The sequence below is a fragment of the Schistocerca cancellata genome, chromosome 3 (assembly GCF_023864275.1).
Source record: "Schistocerca cancellata isolate TAMUIC-IGC-003103 chromosome 3, iqSchCanc2.1, whole genome shotgun sequence".
Lineage (NCBI taxonomy): Eukaryota > Metazoa > Arthropoda > Insecta > Orthoptera > Acrididae > Schistocerca > Schistocerca cancellata.
In genome coordinates this window covers 356,286,982-356,297,862 of record NC_064628.1, presented here as the reverse complement: position 1 = coordinate 356,297,862, position 10,881 = coordinate 356,286,982, and the positions used below count along the sequence as shown (strand labels likewise).

The 10,881-nt window shown below is 43.8% G+C and overlaps 1 protein-coding gene across 3 annotated transcripts in view; it reads left to right on the top strand.

The window, feature by feature from the left end:
- Positions 1 to 357: 357 nt before the first annotated feature.
- LOC126175043 (golgin subfamily A member 7) overlaps positions 358 to 10,881 on the top strand; it is an 82,051-nt gene continuing 71,527 nt past the window's right edge. For 2 of the 3 annotated variants that reach the window (XM_049921550.1, XM_049921549.1), the window contains exon 1: positions 361 to 518. In XM_049921550.1, coding sequence (XP_049777507.1) covers positions 510 to 518 — 9 coding nt within the window. In that variant the 5' untranslated portion in view covers positions 361 to 509. Of the gene's footprint in view, positions 519 to 10,881 lie in introns of all 3 variants that reach the window. The other variant, XM_049921551.1, reaches the window with a different exon arrangement.

Here is a 10,881-nt window from a genome sequence, read left to right as displayed (position 1 = left end):
GCCAAATATAGTAACCGAAGATCTATTGTCATTTTCGAAGTAGATCTTTTTCTACACATTTCTTAATTAATTTATTTGTTGTCATTCTGCAAAGACAAAAAAGCAGTTGCTCCCGTACGACATCATATGGTACTAAAAAGACGGCTCTTATGCGCTGCAGTAATACAAAACTGTAATTCAGTGAACCCTGTAAAAGTAATTTGTTATAGTGCATTTTTACGACAGTTTATAATACCGTTTAAAACCAGATGAAACGAATCTAGCACCCAAAACCTGTCGTTGCTTGACTATCTCATAGAAGCATAGATAACGTTATTTTGGCCATAAAAGCAATGTCTCTGATGTCTACGATGATATTGATGTTTTCTCAATCTTACCTTGGTACAATCTTTGTTTCTGTCGTAGGTGTAAGTAGTAATTTTATATACAAAGTGTGCGGGTTAAAGTATTTCCGAAGGAAGAGGTATTTTTACGGCGTCAAAATTTGTCGAAAAAAAGGAGAGAAGGCAATGCCTGTGGTAAGTTCCCAACGAGCATTAAACACGACATCGTGGTGGTACATTGTTTATGTTTTAGTGAGGGCTGCTCTTGACAGATACACGTCGCGTCCGTATAAATTCTTCTTATGCGCTCATGTTTAATGTTTCCTCTTCCAGTCTTGTTGACTACTAACTGTGAAGAAAATAGTAGAACGTGATCTGAAAATTCCTGTAGTTCTTTATATAAATAGGCCAGTTGTTTACAATATTCTGCGGTTGACAGTCAGATGCTGAATGTGATTTAAGTCACGCAATCGCTTCGCATGAGTGTATCTTGTATCTTCAGAAAATCCAATAACTTATAGCATCGTCACGAATTACTTTGGTATAAACGTCCACGCACAATGGATTGCCTATTCACACGGGGGAGCTTCGATATCATGAACTGCCTGCCAGCAGATAGTGTCATATTTACTTTACCTCATGCGAGCTATCGCAAACCCATATTATAATTATGCAATACCAATTCAGATCAACTTGCTGTCTCTATACTGTTCTCCACATTTTTTTCTCTATAATTTAATGTATTTTGTGTCTGTTATTATTACGTCTTGTTGTTGTCATTTATAAGCTACCATATGCTGTTTATTTTTAAATATCTCACTTTTATTGTCAGATGTACTCCCTGCCATATATAATACTTTCTGTGTGGTATTTGCGTCAGTTACTTATTGGAACATTCCATGCTTCATAATTGCAGTTTCTCGCCATGATGTGGAATTCTCAACAAAAAATATGGCAACATGCTGGCCATGTACAGGATTGTTTTAAGCAGTTTCATTTTTATCTGTGAAGTGGAAGGTATTATCTCGAAGTTCTTTGTTTAATCTCACCTCAAAAACAGCAGGAAAACTCACAAATAATACAGTCATTAACTTGGCCTCAGTGTGCACAGAAAGGAGCGAGATATATAGCCATAAAAACTTAGGGCTAAATATGCAGTGACGTAAAAAATAAGATGAAATCAACTGCCGTACCATTCACAGTGCTTTGCAGAGTATGTTGTAGATGCAGCATAACAAAAAAATTCTCTGTAGTGGAAGGAGCTATTTTAAAGTTCTGCATACAAATACAGCAAATAACTGTGAGGATCATTGTATTCCTTAAACCACTGAGTAGGTGGTCGAAAGTTATGTGCCATACTCATTATGCCACACTAAGGCCAGGTGAAGGAAATTGTTATGTGTGAATGTTATTGTTTTTGAGGTGAGATTTGTTTACAACGGACTTAATGAGGGAGTAAGTAGTCGGAGGCTGTTGTAATTATCCCAAGTGTTAAAAAGGTGTCTGCATGAGATTCTATCATGGTACCACACATTATCCTTATTAGCCCTGGACACTCCTGCACGCCGGTCAGTGTGGCTGAGCGGTTCTAGGCGCTACAGTCTGGAACTGTGCGACCGCTGCGGTCGCAGGTTCGAATCCTGCCTCGGGCTTGGATGTGTGTGATGTCCTTAAGTTAGTTAGGTTTAAGTAGTTCTAAGTTCTAGGGGACTGATGACCTTAGCTGGTAAGTCCCATAGTCCTCAGAGCCACTCCTGCACAACAACCACTTTCTTCCTTAGTTAAGAGTAAGATCAGAATATGATGCCACAAGACATTAGTGAGTGAAGATAGGACAAGTTTGTCAATTTTTGACATTTGCATCTCCAAAATCTACTGTTTTCCATAAGCCAAAGTTACAGAATTGAGGTGAGTAAGGTGGTCTGTAACATGTGACTTATATTTCAGTTGCTTATCAGTATCAGCACCTAAGCATTTAGAATATTCTGTTTCATTTATTGATTTACCCCTCCCCCCCCCCCCCCACACACACATACAGATATTTTTTTAATGGTGTAATCAGCTCTTCTACAGTATACATAGAGTCCCAGGAGGAATGCTCAACTTTCAGGGATATGACAGGAATGATCATTCAGAGCAAGAAAGTGAAGTAAAGATAGGCTCGAAAATGTGTATCTTCAGAGCTGTCGACAGATTAGATTAGTGCTTGTCCCATATATAATGAATACGACACTTCGTAATGATGTGGAACGTGTCAGGTTAATAAAAGGTGTCTATACAAGATATTACATTAGACAAAATATTACATGACATTCATTATTTTAAATTTTTTTAGCCTATTTATTTTATTTTTTAATTTTTTGTGGGGTTGGGAAATTATCCACTTACTGTATCCAAAAATTCATCTAATGAGTAGAAGGAGTTGCCTTTAAGAAATTCTTTTAATTTCCTTTTAAATGCTATATGGCTATCTGTCAGACTTATGATGCTATTAGGTAAGTGGCCAAAGACTTTTGTGGCTGCATAATTTACCCCCTTCTGAGCCAAAGTTAGATTTAAGCTTCAGTAGTGAAGATCATCCTTTCTCCTAGTGTTGTAGCCATGTACACTGCTATTACTTTTGAATTCGTTCGGATTGTTAATAACAAATTTCATAAGTGAATATATATGATATGTCTGCTTGTGTCTGTATATGTGTGGATGGATATGTGTGTGTGTGCGAGTGTATACCCGTCCTTTTTTCCCCCTAAGGTAAGTCTTTCCGCTCCCGGGACTGGAATGACTCCTTACCCTCTCCCTTAAAACCCACATCCTTTCGTCTTTCCCTCTCCTTCCCTCTTTCCTGATGAGGCAATAGTTTGTTGCGAAAGCTTGAATTTTGTGTGTATGTTTGTGTTCGTTTGTGTGTCTGTCGACCTGCCAGCACTTTCATTTGGTAAGTCACTGTGAAGATTTCTAGTTCTTTAAATAAGTGTCTGGAGGATGATCTTGGATGAGCTCCAGCAATTATTCTGATTACACGCTTTTGTGCAATGAACATTCTTTTACTCAATGATGAGTTACCCCAGAATATGATGCCATACGAAAGCAGAGAATGAAAATAGGTGTGGTAAGCTAATTTACTCTGATGTATATCGCCAAAATTTGCAATGACCCTAATAGCATAAGTAGCTGAACTCAAACGTTTCAGCAGATCCTCAGTGTGTTTTTTCAGTTCAACCCCTCATCAATGCACACACCTAGAAATTTTGAATACTCTACCTTAGCTACCGACTTCTGATCAAAGTCTATACTTATTAATAGGGTAATTCGATTTACTGTATGGAACTGTATATACTGTGTTTTGTCAAAGTTTAATGAGAGCCCATTTGCAGAGAACCACTTAATGATTTTCTGAAAAACATTGTTGACAATTTCACCAGTTAATTCTTGTCTGTCGGGTGTGATAGCTATACTTGTATCATTGGCAAAAAGTACCAGCTTTGCATCTTTGTGAATATAGAATGGCAAGTCATTAATATATATTAAGAACAGCAGAGGACCCAGGACCGAACCTTGCGGCACCCCATTCTTGATTGTTCCCCAGTTTGAGAAATCAGCAGTTTTTTGCATATTATGTTCGTTATGAGTCTGCTCATGGCTCTGAAAGTATGCATTTGAGAGCCTATGTTCGCTGCACTTTTTTGCTTTGAATTATTGTTCCCCTGTCATATCTCTGAATATTGACAATTCCTGCTGGGACACCCTGTAGAATTACATTTATTTTTTTATGCAAGTTCAGTGAGGCCATTTCTAGAGAACTAGTTGTTAATTTCCTAGAAAATATATTTACCTTTTCAAGCAACAAAGTTTCTCCATTAAGTGTGATTATAATGCTTGCATTGACGTAAAGGACAAGAAGATCTGTTTGTTTTCTGATAGGTGATGGACCCAGTTTTGATCCCTGTTGATTACCTGTAGTGTGATTAGCCCCTATTCTAAAGATGGTGCTTTGTTGTGTATAACCTCTGTTTCTACATACAACACATTGTATCCTTAATTTAGTTTGGCAGTATGCAAACCAGTTACCAGTAAAATCTTTGATACTACAATGTTTAAGGTTCTGCGAGAGAATATTGTGAATAGCACAGTCAAATGCATTTTGTCAAGTTACAAGAAATGCCATTTGACAATATTTTGCCATTTGGATTTCATATAATGCAATCCATGAAATGAAAAATTGCATGTTCTGTGGCAAGAGCCTGTTGAAATCCAAACATAGACTTATCTTACTTTGAGAGTGGTGTGTTATGGTTCCTGCAGACATAATCTTTTCCAATATCTTCAAGGAAGTGGGCAGTAGTAAGTCTAGTTGTTAATTATTAATGGCTAGCTGTTTTTTTGTGAAGATATTTGGCAACAGCGTATTTCAGTCTGTCTGAGAATACTCACTGCTCTAGTAGTGTCTGGCATATATGTGACCTAATGTGTTACATACCCAAACATATGAAGAGCAGGATTTTGGTAACTTACTTGAGTTTTGATCAATTCTGTGAGAATTTTGCTTTTGGGGACGTTAATTACATTTTTAATTTCAGTGAGAGAGCATGGAATAACTGATTAGCCTGTATATATGTGTCTTGGCTTTCAGTGTACATTCTGTTCCTGTATTCCTTGAACTGTCCACATCAATCTTGTGAATAATTTCCAGGAAGTCATTATTAAATACATTGTCTACTTGACTGCTGTCGTTTATCATTTGCCAGTTTTCTCTAACAACGTCTTCATGATCCTTAACTGCTTTTTCAGTTTCTCCTTCAATTATTGTCCATATACAGGGAGGTCAGAAACAGTCTGTGAAGCTCATAAAGGTGTTGCAGGGTAGGTTGTGCTTGGAAATAATTGTTAAGGAAAAAGTCTATACAATGCACCATTTCCGCATTAACTCGTGTGACTGCGATATATATTTAGTGTCAGGTTCTCATAGCATAGATGACAGTGGTCGAGGCTGCTCAGCCTTTGGCTCGATTTCAATCCTTACTACTGGCCCATGTCCAGTTTTTCTATAGCTCTCTTGTTCAGTTTTAGGAAACCAAACAAAGGACATGTTTGGTGACTCTGTCTCTGGCAGGCTGCTTGAATTTGCACGCGCAATGGCCCGATTGGCCAACTTCAGTGCTAATTAACTTAGGAACAGTGCAATGTATCAAACTTTTCTTCTTAAAGCTTGTTTCTCAGTGTAAACTAGACTCCAACAGCATTATAAGCTTTTCAGACTGTTTCTGATTACTCTCTAAGTTTAATTTTACTCCCTGAATTATTATGTTCAGACATCAGGCTTTCCTTAAGACAGTATTGTATTTCTTATAGTATGAAATCGGTCCTACTACACGGTTTAGTGTGATCATTTCATACAATTTTCTTTTCCTTGCACATTATGTTAGTTTTCTTGCGAAAGCAGCTGTTGAAGACTTGTAGAAATCCATCTATAAATGCATTAAATTGTGTGATAGAAAGTCCTGGTAGAATGTGGAACAAGGGTAACAACTCAGAGAACAGTAGAGATGTCATTTACAGGCACTGAAACGAGACTTGAAACTTTACTAGCTTTCGAATTTGGACTTCACATACAGTCAGTTTCATGTAAGAGTTTTGTGGTACACTGTTTTCCATGATACCAAGTCATTGCTATCAGTCAGGTTATTAAGTGTGACTAGTTATCCATTGTGGTCAGAGAGATCATTCACAACTAAATAAATACTTTTTATTTTATTTTTTAAAATTAGTTGTGTGTTGTTGTAGAGAGAGACCAAGAGGTAATACACTAAGCAGATACAGAAGGATGTAGGTTGCAGTAGTTACTCGAAGATGAAGAAACTTGCCAGGATAGAGTAGTATGGAGAGCTGCACCAAACCAGTCTCTGGACTGAAGACCACAACAAAAACCTTTGTTCACGTAAAAGAAATTGTCTGTTAGTGTACTGCCTTCCTGTGTAATTCTGGTGGAAAAATTAACGTAACTCAGATTATAAGTGTTAAGTGACATTTCCAGATTCTTTATCTGAGAATTTCCAAAAATTAATATTAAAAACTCCACAGACTACCACATGCTTTTACCTGCTAGTTGGTATAGTAATGATTCAACTTCAAGGGTGATAAATTACCAGAGAAAGTCAAGGTGATGGTCTACCACTGTGACGTAAAGCCATATATCCCTCCCCCTGATGCTGTGCCGGAAGTTCAGCCATATGTCTTCCCACTGTACTTCCAACTCACCTGTTGGGATTGTGGATGTCCTTCACATCCCAATACTCCCTGTGCCCCGCCTCCCATCTGTGTCAACTGTGGAGAACACCATTCACCTTGCTCATCAGACTTGCAGGATTCTCCAGAAAGAAAGAAAAACAATGGAATGCAGGACCCTGGACCGACTGACCTACACCTGGGCTAAGAGAATTTCTGATTTGGCAGTCCCTGCTCTTGGTTTCCTATGCCATCACTATCCCCCCCCCCTGCGGGTCCGGGGATTAGAATAGGCCCGAGGTATTCCTGCCTGTCGTAAGAGGCGACTAAAAGGAGTCCATCCCCCTCACGGGGGTAGTTAGCGCCTGCGTCCGGAGACGGACGGTTCCACGACGTATAATTGTGGTCTTTCTGGTTTTTCACTTCTCGTTTCTTCCTTCCTTTTGTTGGTTCCTTTCTTTGCTCTTCTCCACCTCACTATCTTCCTTACTCTTTCCCTTGACTTCTCATTGCCTTTTTCTCCTTGCCTTCTCATTGCCTTTTTCTCCTTGCCTTCTCATTGCCTTTTTCTCCTTGCCTTCTCATTGCCTTTTTCTCCTTGCCTTCTCATTGCCTTTTTCTCCTTGCCTTCTCATTGCCTTTTTCTCCTTGCCTTCTCATTGCCTTTTTCTCCTTGCCTTCTCATTGCCTTTTTCTCCTTGCCTTCTCATTGCCTTCTTCTCCTTGCCTTCTCATTGCCTTCTTCTCCTTGCCTTCTCATTGCCTTCTTCTCCTTGCTTTCTCATTGCCTTCTTCTCCTTGCCTTCTCTGGTCTCCGCCTCGGCGTTTGAGACAGTCTGTCCTCTTTCTCCCTCTCTCTCTTCTTTTTCCTCTTCTTCCTTCCTCCCTGTGCGTGCCTGAAGGCCGACCCACACGTTCGCACGCGTAGCCAGTGACGGGGTAACGCGTAAGTCCCCGCCCTGGGTAGACATGTAAGGCCCGCGCGTACCCCCTGGTAAAGGCCAGGCCCGGGGAGGGGTGATTGCCTGAGCTGATACCTTCTGACCATGCCGATTGGTCCCTCCGTCAGGTCGCACACCTCACGGAAGTCATTCTCGCTGCTGCTGAATATTCCATCCCTCACCCTACTTCTTCTCCACGTCGCGTACCGGTCCCCTGGTGGACCGCAGCATGTAGAGATGCTTTACGTGCTCGTCGACGTGCTTTACGCACCTTTGAACGCCACCCTACAGTGGCGAATTATATTAATTATAAGGTCAAATCTTGTACCAGGTTGCGTAACGGTACCTTATTACTAGAAACTGAGAGTGCCTTTCAGGCACAAAAACTGCTTCAGGCCACACTCCTGTACACGTTCCCTGTCCGGGTGGAGGCCCACCGAACTTTGAATTCGTCTCGTGGTGTAGTCTACACTAGCTCCCTCGACGGATTGACTGACGAGGAGATTCAATCTTTCCTCGCTGAGCAGGGCGTGACGGCTGTCCATAGGGTCATGAAAAAGGTCAACAATGACCTTGTACCGACCCAGACACTTTTCTTGACCTTCGATAGTGTTAAGCTGCCATCGCGCATCAAGGCGGGCTACGAGGTTATTTCTGTTCGCCCCTATGTCCCGACACCTACGCGCTGCTACCAGTGTCAGCGTTTCAATCACACTCGACAGTCTTGTTCCAATGCGGCTAAATGTGTCACTTGTGGCAGGGATGCCCATGAGGGTGACTGTCCACCTCCGTCTCCTCGTTGTGTGAACTGTCAGGGTGACCATGCCGCATCCTCCCGCGACTGTCCTGTCTATAAGGAAGAACGCTGTATCCAAGAAATTCGGGTCAAAGAGAAAGTGTCAACCTCGGCTGCTCGCAAGCTATTGGCTAGTAGGAAGCCCGCGCTGCTCCCAGCGGGGAAATACAGTACTGTCCTCGCCTCTCCTCGGACTACCAGGGAGGTAGCAACCCAGACATGCGATCTGACCTTCAGCACCACGGTCGTCCGTTCGGCCAGTGCTAAGATCGCGCGGTCGACGTCTCCTCTTCCTCCCATCACCCCACAGACACCAGCCCCTTCATCAGCTTCTGCTAAGACGAAGACCCCGAAGTCAGATGCACGGGCCTTCAAGAAGGAACCATGCCGTGCAGACTTCCTACGTTCCTCGACCTCCCAGCCTTCGACCGGTACTTCCACCAAACGTCCTTCCACAAAGGCTCATAGGAAGCACAGTTCTCCTTCTCCGCCACGGTGCATTTCTTCTCCTGCGCCACCCAGCGGTTGCCGCCCCAGGCCGTCATCCGTTTCGCCTGGCCGCACCGCTGGTAGCCGTACATCTGGCCGTTCACTGGCAGAGGAAGCTCCCCCTCCCGGCCATCCTCCCGAGATGGCCGATGAACCTATGGACCCAATGGACGATGACTGTCCGCCTACTGATAGCTGCGGCGGTGCTCGCTCGAAGCCATGCCCTCAGCGGCCTTCGAGGTGACCCCTTTTTTCATCTTCCTTTTCTTACGATGGCACTTATTCACTGGAATATTCGCAGCATTCGCTCCAACCGAGAGGACTTGAAGTTGCTGCTCCGCTTGCACCGTCCGCTCGTCGTAGCCCTCCAGGAAACGAAGCTACGCCCATGCGATCAAATTGCCTTGGCACACTACACCTCTGTGCGTTTTGACCTACCCCCTGTGGTAGGTGTCCCAGCTCATGGAGGGGTTATGTTGCTGGTCCGGGATGATATTTACTACGATCCCATCACGTTGCACACCGGCCTGCAGGCAGTTGCCATCCGCATTACTCTCCCCACTTTTACGTTTTCTTTTTGTACCGTTTACACTCCATCGTCATCTGCCGTTACCAGGGCAGACATGATGCAACTTATTGCTCAGCTACCTGCACCATTTTTGTTAACTGGAGACTTCAATGCTCACCATCCCCTTTGGGGCTCTCCAGCATCCTGCCAAAGGGGCTCCTTGTTAGCAGACCTTTTCAACCAGCTCAATCTTGTCTGCCTCAATACTGGCGCCCCTACTTTTCTTTCGGACACATCTCACACCTACTTGCACGCCGGTTTGAGTGGTATGCACTTGCTGGTACATATTCGAGCGACCACTTCCCGTGTGTTATCCATCTCCTGCAGCATACTCCCTCTCCGTGCTCCTCTAGTTGGACCATCTCCAAGGCAGACTGGGGGCTCTTCTCTTCCAGGGCGACCTTTCAGGATCAAACCTTCACAAGCTGCGATCGTCAGGTCGCACACCTCACGGAAGTCATTCTCGCTGCTGCTGAATATTCCATCCCTCACCCTACTTCTTCTCCACGTCGCGTACCGGTCCCCTGGTGGACCGCAGCATGTAGAGACGCTTTACGTGCTCGTCGACGTGCTTTACGCACCTTTAAACGCCACCCTACAGTGGCGAATTGTATTAATTATAAACGATTACGTGCTCAGTGTCGTCGTATTATTAAAGAAACCAAGAAAGCCAGCTGGGCTGCTTTCACAAGCACCTTCAACAGTTTTACTCCTTCTTCTGTTGTCTGGGGTAGCCTGCGCCGGCTATCTGGCACTAAGGTCCACTCCCCAGTTTCTGGCTTGAAGGTCGCGAATGACGTCCTTGTGGCCCCTGAGGCTGTCTCCAATGCCTTCGGCTGCTTTTTCGCAGAGGTTTCGAGCTCCGCTCATTACCACCCTGCCTTCCTCCCCCGCAAACAGGCAGAGGAGGCTAGGCCACCTGACTTCCGCTCCTCGAATTGTGAAAGTTATAATGCCCCATTCACCATGCGGGAACTCGAAAACGCACTTGGCCGATCACGGTCCTCCGCTCCAGGGCCTGATTCTATTCATATTCAGATGCTGAAGAACCTTTCTCCTGCGGGTAAAGGTTTTCTTCTTCGTACATACAATCGCATCTGGATTGAGGGACATGTTCCCGCATGCTGGCGCGAGTCTATTGTTGTCCCGATTCCTAAGCCGGGGAAGGACAAGCACTTGCCTTCCAGTTATCGACCTATCTCGCTTACCAGCTGTGTCTGTAAAGTGATGGAGCGAATGGTTAACTCTCGATTGGTTTGGCTGCTCGAGTCTCGACGCCTACTTACCAATGTACAATGTGGATTTCGTAGGCGCCGCTCTGCTGTTGACCATCTGGTTACCTTGTCGACCTTCATTATGAATAACTTCTTGCGGAAGCGCCCGACCGCGGCTGTGTTCTTTGATTTGGAGAAGGCTTACAACACCTGTTGGAGGGCGGGCATTCTCCGCACCATGCATACATGGGGCCTTCGTGGTCGCCTCCCTCTTTTTATTCGTTCCTTTTTAATGGATCGACAGTTCAGGGTACGTGTGGGTTCTGTC